The sequence below is a fragment of the Castor canadensis genome, chromosome 14, assembly GCF_047511655.1.
Source record: "Castor canadensis chromosome 14, mCasCan1.hap1v2, whole genome shotgun sequence".
In the NCBI taxonomy this organism is placed as follows: domain Eukaryota; kingdom Metazoa; phylum Chordata; class Mammalia; order Rodentia; family Castoridae; genus Castor; species Castor canadensis.
In genome coordinates this window covers 73,241,699-73,255,653 of record NC_133399.1, presented here as the reverse complement: position 1 = coordinate 73,255,653, position 13,955 = coordinate 73,241,699, and the positions used below count along the sequence as shown (strand labels likewise).

The following is a 13,955-nucleotide window of genomic DNA, read 5'->3' as shown; positions in this document are numbered from 1 at the left end:
ACCCCTTTTGCAGGAGCTCCCAGTCCTGGTGTCAGTCTCCTGAGGCAGTATGAGGCAGGGTAAAGTGCAGACTTAAAAACCTGCTTTTAAAGTCCCACTTGCCCATCTTGCTAGCTGTGGCTTTGGGGCCAGTTACTCAATCTCTCCGTGCCTCATATTCCTCAACTGTAGAATGGGAATGATAAGAATATGTTTATTTGTTGTGAAGATGGAATAAGTCAGTATTTTTAATATAGTGTCTATCCCAAAAGAGGTACTCAATGAATGTCAGTTATCTAAAGACATTATCAGATCCTTTCTCCCTTGTTTTTAGAGGAAAGAGCCCACCCATTGCAACCTATAAGAATACCACACTCTCCAAAGAACAACTTTGTTTCTCTTAGTTTTCTTCTCAGATTGCCTGAGGGTAAGGATGGCTGTGGTTCGAGTATATCCCAGGCCGCTCTTCCAACTGGCGACTGATCTCTGTTGTTGGTGTTTTTTTTTTTTTTTAAATTAAGAATGTGGGATCTTGAGCAGGCTCTGTGGCGCAATGGATAGTGCATTGAAGTTCTAGCGTGGATTGAATGAATGTGGGATCTGCCAAGCATAGGAGATATGGGCATAGAAGGAGGCCAAGGCAAGAGGATCATAACTTGGAAGCCAGCCTGAGCTACAATAGTGAGACCCTGTTTTAAAAAAAAAAGTAAATAAAAATGAAAATGATATGGGATACTTAGTATTTGCCTTTGGCTCTCAGCTTTGAGACTCAGTCACCATTCAGAGACAGTAGGAAAAAGTCCTTTTGGCAAGCTAGCATGTCACTTTATAAAACTTAAACATTTAGTCTTCCAACACCACTTTCTGTCTGCATGATCAGAGAAATTACTCACTTAACCCAGTTCAATGCAGTGTTTGTCAAAACATAGGGCAGGAAATCCTGGCTTCACTCTACTATTGTGTAAGAATCCAAAAATCAGCACTTTTTAAAAAACTCCCACAAACACAGATCTCTTCTAACCTTGCCCTAACTATTCTCCAGGGGATTCAGTTAATATTTTAAGCTTTACTTTGGGGAGAGGTTTTTTTTGTGTGTGTGTGTCTTGTCTTTTTTGGTGCTGGGATCGAACCCAGGGCCTCACGCATGCTAAGCAAGCGCTGTACCACCGAGCTACATCCCAGCCCTTCAAGCTTTACTTTGATAAAACTTTTTGCTGTCACAAATCAAGTTACATTTCACAAGACAGGCTCCATGTTTGTTCATTGTAAATAGTAGAACCACTGGGGTTTATTGTTTTGTTATTGTTTTTGTTGGTTGGTTGGTTTTGCTTTTGTTTTGTTTTGTTTTTTGGAGACTACGTAGCCCAGACTGGCCTGGAACTCACAATCCTCCTGGTTCTACCTCCCAAATACTGGGGATTACATGTGTGCTCCATCATGTGTGACTTGGTTTTTGTTGTTGTTGTTGTCATTGTTTTGTTTTGATGTGTATTTATCTGTTAGGAGTTTTGTTTTCTTTTTTTTTCTGTTTTTTTTTCTTTTTCCATTGAAAGCTTTTCTCTGAATGTTATATTGTGCTTGGCATTTTCTTCTGGGGAGAAGAAAAATTTCAAAAACAAACTCACAGATGGCATAAAATAAAAACAAATAGAAAGGCAAATGTTATAGCTAATCATTTCCATATTTGCTTGGAAAATAGTCTAAACTTTGTGAGTTTTTGCTAGTCAGCTCTTTGGTAGATTAAATGTAAACAAAGACCTCCTTTCCTAACTGGGGTAAAATGTGCTTACTTTAATGAAAGTGTTATGCAGAATACTTTACTACAAGACATAAGCTTTTTAATAACATTGAGCTAACTTTATGTAATCATTTCTCCACTGCTTTTCTTTGTGTTTAATTGCCAGAACAGGATTCCTTTTATAATCCAGCATGTATAAGGAAACTTATGCTTACAAATCTTGAAAATAATTGTATGAATAAAGCCTAATTTGTTATGAAGATGAACATCTCACCAAGCCCAATAGTATATGATTGACACCAGCCTTGTGAGAGTGTTGTTAAGATTCTTTATTTTCCTTCTCTTATGATTCCTAGTGCCCATTCAACTTATTTAATATGCAGTATATTTTTATCTATAACAACAACAAAAACAGTTGTAGACAATTTGGAATCAAAACAATAAACATGAAGAAAGAACTTTAAAATATGCTATAAGACTAGAATGATCCAATCAGAAAAAGAATTTTTTAAAGAGGAAATTGACAAAATGATAAAGGTAAAATGTGACTGAGTGTTAAAGTTTTAATTCTTGAGGCTACCTTTTTGTAGTGGCCACTACTTCAGCTATCCTACAATATGCTGTCCTGGTTATCTAAACAATACATAGCTATATTCTCTAAGTCTGCACAGATCAACCTAGGATGAGATCCAATGGTTGGTAATTTTTCCTGCCCTCAAGTGGCTTAAGATACTAATATTACTTTTTGATGACAAACTGGTAGCTATTTTACTTCAAAGGCCAAAGAAATGTCATGGCAAAGAAGAATGTAAGACTTGAAAGGGATAGCAGAAGCTTCCAGTTTTCAAAAGAGCTAAGAATGTATAGACTGTTCGAAATTTCAGTGGATTGGGGCTGGTGGAGTGGCTCAAGTGGTAAGAGTGCCTGCCTAGCAAGTATGAGGTCCTGAGTTCAAACCACAGTGCTGCCCCCCCCCAAAAAAACCCAGAAGTTTCAGTGGGTTAGTAAAAAAGTACGATGAAACTGAGATGTTATAAGAAACTAACAAGATTACTATTTGGGGTTCATTTCCAGATGACTTATAAGGCTCTAAATCAAGATAACTCATATTAAATTATTTGTTTGGTGTTACAGATCTACTTTCATTTTTATCTTCATAGGAGAGACACGTTCCAATGTACTGCTTAATAAAGCTATAAGTTTCACTTAAATATACTGTAATTAATTTAACATAAATAATTTGTTCACTAAATTGTTTTCTGTGGAAATTATAAATAAGAAAAGAATCTCATTCCTTTTGTTTCCATGATCATACCACATGGTCAGATGATAATTAAGTCCTAGGAGAAGAAATAAGACTTTCCTAATACTTGCTGGAAGATGTATAAGATACAGTTTTTAAAGGCTGATTATCTGCCCATGTGTTTGTCTGATTCCATTGTTATTGAATAATCTTATTCAGAGGCTCCCTTAAAAGAAAAAAAGACACATAATGCATGTTAAATTACCTTGTTTTGCAAACAGACTGTTCAGAGATTTTCAATGATGGATATAAACGCAGTGGATTTTACAAAATCAAACCTCTCCAGAGCCCAGCAGAATTTCCTGTTTATTGTGACATGTCTGATGGAGGAGGATGGACTGTAATTCAGAGACGATCTGATGGTAGTGAGAATTTTAACAGGTGTGCTAATTGCAATAAGGGTTTATTTGGAATAACAAATGTGAGATTTATAAGTTTAACTTTCTTATCATACCCAATGTTTTTAATTAGACAAAATTTCATTCTCTCACTCTCTAAGAATATTGAGAATGAATTAACTAATTAGTAAGATATTGGAGGTGGGCGGTAGAGAGAGTACCTTGGGTACTGCAGATACCTATCAGATTTTGCTAAAACTATCTTTCATTAAAAATTTTTTAGAGGCTGGAATGACTATGAAAATGGCTTTGGAAATTTTGTCCAAAGAAATGGTGAATATTGGTTGGGTAATAAAAATCTTCACCTGTTGACAACACAAGGTAAGATGTGCCTAATATCAAATTCGTTTGGAACACAATAGAAACAAAACTAAAGTGTCTTCCACTAAATCATAAGCAATGGAACTAATTCAGAAACGCTTCTGATTTGCTGGTGTTAATGAAACCTGTTGGCAATAATCTCCTTTTGTAAAATGTGGCTGCTTAAAACTAGTAAGACAAAAACGAACCTAGAACTGGGTTTGTATTTTCTGTTTTTTCAAGGGAAATTTAATGTCAGAATCATTTTTGGTGCCTTGAATGACTGAAAATTATGCATGCTAGATCAGTTATCTATTGTGACAATAATACTGTGTAACGGGTCACTTTAAAATTTAGTGACATCAAAGCAGCCACTGTACATTATTTCTCATAAATAATGAGTTAGCTTTGCTGCTTAAGGCTGGGCTCTGCTGAGCTTGAGCAGACTTGCTCACAGGTGCAGCCAACATCTTGGTTAGCAGGAGTCTGGTTGCCCTAGATCGGCCTCAGATGGAAATACTCATCTCTGCTCTATCTCTCATCTCCCAGCTTGTTAGTCTGGATTTGTCCTTGTAGCAGAGTCAAGGTTCCAAGAAAAAAAATTAAGCACATAAGTCTCTCGAAACCTAGGCTTAGAACAAGCATACACTCATTTTCCTTCTATTGGTAAAAGCAAGTCACAAGAACAGCTCAAATCTAAGGGGACAGGAAGTAAGAGTTAGGAAGTGGCATTGCAAAAAGGAGAGGCAATGAATTAGAGGATTGGGGTTGTTTTTGCAATAAAATATCATACCAAATGTCCTTGTTTGTACAGTCTCTCCTATTTTTTTACTCTCTCTTATTATTTATTTTGAATATTCTTTGAAGATACAGCCAAGTTGAAAGAAGTTTCAACCTGTCACCTACATTCAATATTAACATTTTACTGTACTTGTTTTTATCACATTCTATCTACCCATCATTCTATCTATCCATCCATCAATCCATCTTTTAAAAATATATGTTTCATAGTAAATTGCAGACCACTTTATAATTTTCCCCAACCATGTTCACATGCATATTTTTAACTGAAGTTTGGTATTTATCTAAAATATTATTAAGCCAGGTGCTGGTGGCTCACACCTGTAATCCTAGCTACTCAGGAGGCAGAGATCGGAAGGATCATGATTTGAAGCCAGCCCAGGCAAACAGTTCACGAGATCTTATCTCAAAAAAAACCATCACAGAAAAGGGCTGGTAGAGTGGCTCAAGGTGCAGGCTCTGAGTTCAAGCCCCAGTACTGCAAATATATATATATATATATATATATATATATATATATTAGTTTGATAACAAAGTTTCCAAGCTTCTATTTCCCATGTTCTTATGCTACTATCCATTGCTTTCCTTATCTCAGTTTATTCTGAGATTATAGTCAATCTCACTCAGGTCTGATCCTTTCATAAAAGGCAATTTTTTTTTTTGAGCAAAGTCTTGCTATATAGCTCAGGCTGGCCTCAAACTTGAGATACCCTTGCCCTATCCTCCCAAATGCTAGGATTACAGGTGTGCACTACCAAGTCTGGACATAGAAGGCAAATTTATTGTCTGAAAAAACATGTTAAATCATGCTGGCAATGCATTAAATAGAAGAACAAGGACTTATTTGTCCCATCCAAATTCAGGAAAACTATTAATATCTCCATGTTCAAAATAGTGAGGAGGATTATAATTATAAGGATTTTTGACCTACAAAAATAATAGCTGGAGAGGATGGATAATCCTAGAAGCCTAATACTTTGTTTTTATTATGATCAGTGCTCTCTAAATTTATATAAGTTTTCCTTTCCTCCAACATATTTGTTATTATAAAGTTAAGTGTAATCTGGTTTTTTGGCCAGATACATAAAAGTTATTATACTACCTCTGTTTCTTTTGCACATTAGTATTTATCTGGTTATTTGGATTTTTTTTTTTTTGTGGTACTGGGGGTTGAACTCAGGGCCTTGAGCTTGCCAGGCAGGCACTCTTCCCCTTGAGCCATGCCCCCAGCCCAGCCCTTTTTCCATTGGTTGTTTTCGAGGTAGGGTCTTCATTTTTGCCCAAGCTGACCTGGACTGTGATCCTCCTATTTATGTTTCCTATATAGCTGAAATGACAAGATGCATGATACCATGCCCAGATATTGACTGAGGTGAGGTCTCGAATTTTTGCCCAGGCTGGTCTTGAACCACGACCCTTCCTATCTCTGCCTCACAATTAGCTAGAATTATAGTCATGAGCCACCAAGTCCTGCCTCTGGTTCTTTGTTTAAACTACAAAAACTCCTAACGGTAACTCTTGGGTCCTTCTAACTATATGGAAATTCAAACTTCTTATATTTCAAATTGTTACTGCATTTCAAAAGATAATTAATTTTTTGTGCAGGTAGACTTGGCCAACAAATTTGCTACTCCTTCATTGTTGGTTTGTTTGTTTGGTGCAAGACCTTGCACATAGTAAGCATATACCATACCACCAAACTACATTCCCAGATCTCCCTTTCAGGCTGGTTACTCTTTTGGTAGTAAGAATGTATTTATCAGTTGCAGTTCTTACAACCATGTTTCGTACTATCCCAAACAAAAGACAGTGCTTCCGTTCCTATATTTTAAAATTATGAATGCATATAAGACTAGTGAAATTGCCTCTGAAAATAACATTATCCACATTGCATAAATTTTGACTGGAAGTGTTTGCAATAAAATTAACTTAGAAGTGGTCTGTAATTGCAAGTTTATTTATTAATTGACCAAGAGATACTTAGATAATTACCTAAGAAATTTGAAACTGATTTTTATATCTCTCCTATAACACAAAGTACTTTTTAGGACAGCTGACTCAGTCTGCCTTATCATTCCCATCTACTTCCCAGTGTTGGCTCACATGACATTTATTTCTTTTAGAGAGTTCTACCTGGGGCAGAGTCTATGGGACTCCCCATCCACCTTCCCTCCTAGACTTGCTCCAGAAATGGGAATCCAGAATTTCCAGCCCGAGCAACCTTGAGCTTGTTTCTAGGCCCTTTTTAGTCTTCTTCTTTGCCTGTCCTCCTGCTGCTGATGTGTATACCCCTGAACCTGAAGGGAAGCTAAGTAACAGCTTTTATCTTGGACATGGACAGAGTGAGTATGTGCAGCCTGGGTGTCCATGGATGTGTCCAAGGGCCCTTACTGTGCATGATGGGGATAAGGATGGGAAGAGAAGGGATCAGACCATAGACTGGAGCTGAGGGCCTTTCTCTCTTTCTGTGGGTCCCCATATTCTGACATGGATGTACAAGAAGTCTGAAACTTTAATTTCCAAACTGACCTTAGAGGTCATTGTAATTTTTTATAAAAAATAGGAGATTGGAACAGACATCACCTAACAGTTTGATTTCTAGCTGTCTAAGCTCTTGACAATAGTTCTGCTTCTGAAGAAAGAATAATACTATTCACAGTGAAACAATGGGAAAAAGACAGATACTTGAAATAGCAACTGTTTCGATCATTTTTCAGATGATGCTGTTTTTTATCACCTAGAATTTCTACAGTTATTTGAGTACCTATTTTATATTTAGGGATTTGCTTTTATTGTTTATTGTTTTTAGTATATATAAATAAGAATATATGCCAAGTAAATTGTTAAGTATGCTAAAACGCTTTCACATTCAGATATCAACTCTTCAGATGTTAGTGTATTTTCCAATAATTGTCGCTGTTTGTGCCTTCAAAATTGTTGGTAGTACAGAATTCTTGAGACTGTCCCGCTACCATATCTGATATTCTCTTCCAATGACATACATTCCATAGACTTTGAAACTATGCTCTTGATCTTATGACCCAGTATCAAAGGAAGATTTTCAGATAGTAGTCAGGATTCCTATTTCTTCTTCAATTGTTCTTAAAGGGTTTGCTCACTGATCTTCTATACTACAAGGAAAAATAACCAAGTTCACTTATAACATAGTAGCCTGACTACTAGAGATTATAAAATGTCATTAACAGTAATTATTTATCTGTTTTATTATTTTTCTTTTAGTGGTACTAAGGTTTGAAATCAGGGCTTCACACTTGCTAGTCAGGTGCTATATTACTTGAGCCACTCCCCAGTCCTTTTTTTTTGTTGGGTATTCTCAAGATAGGCGCTTGAGAACTATTTCCCCAGGCTGGCATCGAACCTCGATCCTCCTGATCTCTGCCTCCCAACTACCTAGAATTACAGGTGGGAGCCACTGGCACCCAGTGTAATTATTTATTTTTAAAATCAAGATTCTTATTAAAATTAAGAAACAAAAGCCAGGGGTTAGTAGCTCACAACTGTAATCCTAGCTACTCAGAAGTCAGAGATCAGGAGGATCGAGGTTCAAAGCCAGGCTGGGCAAATAGTTTGCAAGATTCTATCTCGAAAACACATAACACACAAAAAAATGGGCTGCTGGAGTAGCTCAAGATGTGGGCCCTGAGTTCTAGTGCCACTACTGCAAAAAAAAAAGAAAAGAAACAAATTAAAAAATTTTTTATTATTATAATTTTTTTTATTCATATGTACATGCAATGTTTGGGTCATTTCTCCCCCCTTCTCCCACCCCCTCTCTTATCCCCTACCCCCTCCCTCTCCCCCCTTCCCTCCCCACCCCCTTGCTACCTGGCAGAAACTTTTTTGCCCTTATCTCTAATTTTGTTGAAGAGAGAGTATAAGCAATAATAGGAAGGACCAAGGGTTTTTGCTAGTTGAGATAAGGATAGCTATACAGGGAGTTGACTTGCATTGCTTTCCTGTACCTTTGTGTTACATTCCACATTAATTCTTCTTGAACTAACCTTTTCTCTAGTTCCTGGTCCCCTTCTCCTATTGGCCTCAGTTGCTTTAAAGTATCTGCTTCAGTTTCTCTGTGTTGAGGGCAACAAATGCTATCTAGATTTATAGGTGTCTTACCTATCCTCACACCTCCCTTGTGTTCTCTCACTTTATCATGTGATCAAGGTCCAATCACCTTGTTGTGTTTGCCCTTGATTAAATGTCCGCACATGAGAGAGAACATATGATTTTTTTGGCCATTTGAATTTCTTCTTTTGAGAAAGTTCTGTTTAGTTCACTTGCCCATTTCTTTATTGGTTCATTAGTTTTGGGAGAATTTAGTGGTTTTTTTTTCTTTTATTATTCATATGTGCATACAAGGCTTGGGTCATTTCTCCCACCTGCACCCACCCCCTCCCTTACCACCCACTCTGCCCCCTTCCTCTCCCCTCCACCCCCTCAATACCCAGCAGAAACTATTTTGCCCTTATTTCTAATTTTGTTGTAGAGAGGTATAAGCAATAATAGGAAGGAACAAGGATTTTTGCTGGTTGAGATAAGGATAGCTATACAGGGAGTTGACTCACATTAATTTCCTGTGTGTGTGTGTGTGTGTGTGTGTGTGTGTGTGTGTGTGTGTTACCTTCTAGGTTAATTCTTTTTGATCTCACCTTTTCTCTAGTTCCTGGTCCCCTTCTCCTATTGGCATCAGTTGCTTTTAAGGTATCTGCTTTAGTTTCTCTGCGTTAAGGGCAACAAATGCTATCTAGACTTTTAGGTGTCTTACCTATCCTCATCCCTCCCTTGTGTGCTCTCGCTTTTATCATGTGCTCAGAGTCCAATCCCATTGTTGTGTTTGCCCTTGATCTAATGACCACATATGAGGGAGAACATACGATTTTTGGTCTTTTGGGCCAGGTTAACCTCACTCAGAATGATGTTCTCCAATTCCATCCATTTACCAGCGAATGATAACATTTCGTACTTCTTCATGGCTGCATAAAATTCCATTGTGTATAGATTCCACATTTTCTTAACCCATTCTTCAATGGTGGGGCATCTTGGCTGTTTCCATAACTTGGCTATTGTGAATAGTGCCGCAATAAACATGGATGTGCAGGTGCCTCTGGAGTAACCTGTGTCACAGTCTTTTCGGTATATCCCCAAGAGTGGTATTGCTGGATCAAATGGTAGATCAATGTCTAGCTTTTTAAGTAGCCTCTAAATTTTTTTCCAGAGTGGTTGTACTAGTTTACATTCCTACCAACAGTGTAAGAGGGTTCCTGTTTCCCTGAATCCTCGCCATCACCTGTTGTTGTTGGTGTTGCTAATGATGGCTATTCTAACAGGGGTGAGGTGGAATCTTAGTGTGGTTTTAATTTGCATTTCCTTTATTGCTAGAGATGGTGAGCATTTTTTTGTGGCCATTTGAATTTCTTCTTTTGAGAAAGTTCTGTTTAGTTCACTTGCCCATTTCTTTATTGGTTCATTAGTTTTGGGAGAATTTAGTTTTTTAAGTTCCCTATATATTCTGGTTATCAGTCTTTTGTCTGATGTGTAGCTGGCAAATATTTCCTCCCACTCTGTGGGTGTTCTCTTCAGTTTAGAGACCATTTCTTTTTTTGAGCAGAAGCTTTTTTTTAATGAAGTCCCAGTTACCTATGCTATCTCTTAGTTGCTGTGCTGCTGGGGTTCCATTGAGAAAGTTCTTACGTACACCTATTAATTCTAGAGTATTTGCCTTCTTTCCTGTATCAACTTTAGAGTTTGGGGTCTGATATTAAGATCCTTGATCCATTTTGAGTTAATGGTGGTATAGGGTGATATACATGGATCTAGTTTCAGTTTTTTGCAGACTGCTAACCAGTTTTCCCAGCAGTTTTTGTTGAAGAGGCTGCTATTTCTCTATCGTGTATTTTTAGCTCCTTTGTCAAACACAAGTTGGTTATAGTTGTGTGGCTTCATATCTGGGTCCTCTATTCTGTTCCACTGGTCTTCATGTCTGTTTTTGTGCCAGTACCATGCTGTTTTTATTGTTATTGCTTTGTAATATAGTTTGAAGTCAGGTATCGTGATACCTCCAGCATTGTTCTTTTGACTGAGTATTGCCTTGGCTATTTGTGGCCTCTTGTGTTTCCATATAAATTTAACGGTAGATTTTTCAATCTCTTTAATGAATGTCATTGAATTTTGATGTGAATTGCATTATACATGTAGATTCCTTTTGGGAGTAGGGACATTTTTACTATGTTGATTCTACCAATCCATGAGCATGGGAGATCTCTCCACTTTCTATAGTCTTCCTCAATTTCTTTCTTCAGAAGTTTATAGTTTTCCTTGTAGAGGTTGTTCACATCTTTTGTTAGGTTTACATCTAGGTATTTGATTTTTTTTGAGGCTATTGTAAATGGAATTGTTTTCATATATTCTTTATCAGTTTGTTCATTATTAGTGTATAGAAATGCTAATGATTTTTCTATGTTGATTTTATATCCTGCTACCTTGCTATAGCTATTGATAATGTCTAGAAGCTTCTGAGTATAGTTTTTTTGGTCTTTATGGTATAGGATCATGTCATCTGCAAATAGGGATATTTTGACAGTTTCTTTATCTATTTGAATTCCTTTTATTCATTCATCTTGCCTAATTGCTCTGGCGAGGAATTCCAGTACTATGTTGAATAGGAGTGGAGATAGTAGGCATCCTTGTCTGGTTTCTGATTTTAGAGGGAATGGTTTCAGTTTTTCTCCATTAAGTATAATGCTGGCTGTAGGTTTGTCATATATAGCTTTTATAATGTTGAGGTATTTTCCTTCTACTCCTAGTTTTCTTAGAGCTTTTATCATGAAATGGTGTTGGATCTTATCAAAGGCTTTTTCTGCATCTGTTGAGAAGATCAAGTGGTTTTTGTCTTTGCTTCTGTTAATGTGGTTTATTATGTTTATTGATTTTCGTATTTTGAACCACCCCTGCATTCCTGGGATGAAGCCTGCTTGGTCGTGGTGAATAATCTTTTTGATGTGTTGTTGAATTTGGTTTGCCATTATTTTGTTAAGGATTTTTGCATCAATGTTCATTAAGGAGATTGGCCTATAGTTCTCCTTTTTGGAGGTGTCTTTGCCTGGTTTTGGGATAAGTGTAATAATGGCTTCATAAAATGTGTTTGGCAGTTTTGCTTCCCTTTCTATTTTGTGGAACAATTTAAGGAGGGTTGGTATCAGTTCTTCTTTAAAGGTCTGATAGAATTCAGCAGAGAATCCATCAGGTCCTGGACATTTCTTTTTGGAGAGACTCTTGATTGCTGCTTCAATTTCATTTTGTGTTATAAATATATTCAGTTTATTAATATCCTCTTGGTTCAGTTTTGGATGACCATATGTATCTAGAAATCTATCCATTTCTTTTTTTTTTTTTTGGTTGTTGGTTATTTATTTAAGCATGTTATGTGTGAGACTTCCTTCTTGAACATTGCGAATTGAAAGCTTCTTCCAGTAATTACCACAGCCCTATTGATTCTCTCAAATTTCTATTCTCCCACACCTCTATCACCATATTTTTAACTGGGTTACTACATCACCTCTTAATTGTTCTTACTGCCATCATTCTTGTCCCACTTCAGTCAGTCTTCTGCACAGCAGTCAGGTGTGATCCTTTCACTCCTCTGCTTCAAACTGCTTAATTATATGTATGCTGTCCTTAGGATCAAAGGCAAAAACATACATGGTCCTCCCAAGGCTGGCCCTGACCACCTTTCCATTCACATTGCCCACAGCTCTATCCAGCATGTTGTTGTTTTGTCTCCTGGGCCTTCCCATTTATCCGAAGCACTCTTCACTAGGCCTCCTATCTTTCCCTCTGGTGAGAAAGCCTTCTCTGATGTCCTCGGCTTAGTTAAGTATTTTTCCAGTGTGCTTCCATAACTCATACCAGTATTGCTGCTGGATACTCAGTTTCTTTGTCTAGTTCCTTGCTTATCTTTTGCACTGGACTATAAATTTGTGGGAAGCAGGGACCTTATCTGGCTTGTTCACCATTGTATGGACAGTCTTAGCAATATGGCTTGAATATAGCAGGAACTTAATATTTACTGAGTTAAAGAATATTTTATTCATTCAAATTCAAGATTTTTAATTGTTGCTTTTTTCTTGCTTTTTGATTTGCAGTATTGGTAGCCTTATATGAAGAACCAGAGAAGCCTAATAGTGCTTTGGAGTATACTTTTTATCGTTGAAGTCAAAAGAAAGTCCTATTATTGAAATTTTGATTTTTTTCACATAGATCGTCTTTAAAATACTTTTTTGCTTATTGAAAAAGTTATTTTCTCTGGAGTTTTTTGACAGTGGTCTTTGGGTAAATATTGGTTGCCTGATGGGTGGCTCTGGACAGGGCTACTCTGAACACTGCATTAGTTTCATTTGGCCCTAAGAAGTAATTTCTTAACATTGATGTTAGCTTTTTAAAGCATCACTTAGGAGCTGCTACATCGGAAAATCCAGAAATAGAGCTACTTAGCGCAGAGGTCCAATCACTTAATCTTCCACCGACTTGAAGGCAGGCAAGGTCCGAGTGGGTTTCAGTTTCAAGGCCCTTGTTAGGTACCCAGGACATCGGAAGCATAAATATCGGGCCAGTACCAATTTAGGAAGATAACGAGCTCTTCCCCCCAATTGCTCAGACAGCATCTCCCCTTGCAGTGCTCTCAGAGCCCAGAAGAACGCAGGGGTGCTGCGAGGAGCACAGCAGACGTAGGGCAGGACCAAGGTGCATGTAGGATTGGCCAAGGCCCAGAACCGGGCTAGAGGTCCATTTCTTTAAGATTTTTGAATTTATTTGAATATAGCTTCTTGAAGTAGTCTCTGATGATTTCCTGGACTTCCATGGTGTTTGTTGTTATCTCCCCTTTTGCATTCCTGATTCTACTAATTTGGGTTTTTTCTTTCCTCATTTTAGTCAGGTTTGCCAGGGGTCTGTTGATCTTGTTTATTTTTTCATAGAACCAACTTTTTGTTTCATTAATTCTTTGTATGGTTTGTTTGGTTTCTATTTCATTGATTTCAGTTCTTATTTGTATTATTTCTCTCCTATTTGTTTTGGGATTTGCTTGTTCTTGTTTTTCTAGGAGTTTGAGATGTATCATTAGGTCATTAATTTGGGATGTTTCAAACTTTTCAATATATGCACTCATGGCTATAAACTTTCCTCTCAGGACTGCCTTTGCTGTGTCCCATAGGTTCCAGTAGGTTGTGTTTTCATTTTCACTGACTTCCAGGAAGTTTTTTATTTCCTCTTTTATTTAATCAATGACCCATTGTTCATTAAGCAATGAGTTATTCAGTTTCCATCTGATTGCATGTTTTTTGTCTTTACTTTTGTTGTTGAGTTCTAGTTTTATTGCATTTTGATCAGATAGAATGCATGGTATAATTTCTCTTTTCTT

At 37.2% G+C, this 13,955-nt stretch overlaps 1 protein-coding gene across 2 annotated transcripts in view; it reads left to right on the top strand.

Annotated features, from left to right (window-relative positions):
- Fgl1 (fibrinogen like 1) overlaps positions 1-13,955 on the top strand; it is a 46,995-nt gene that overhangs the window by 25,021 nt on the left and 8,019 nt on the right. For both annotated transcript variants that reach the window (XM_074054763.1, XM_074054764.1), the window contains exons 4-5: positions 3,242-3,401; positions 3,642-3,739. In XM_074054763.1, the coding sequence (XP_073910864.1) occupies positions 3,242-3,401; positions 3,642-3,739 (258 nt within the window). The remainder of the gene's footprint in view (positions 1-3,241; positions 3,402-3,641; positions 3,740-13,955) is intronic.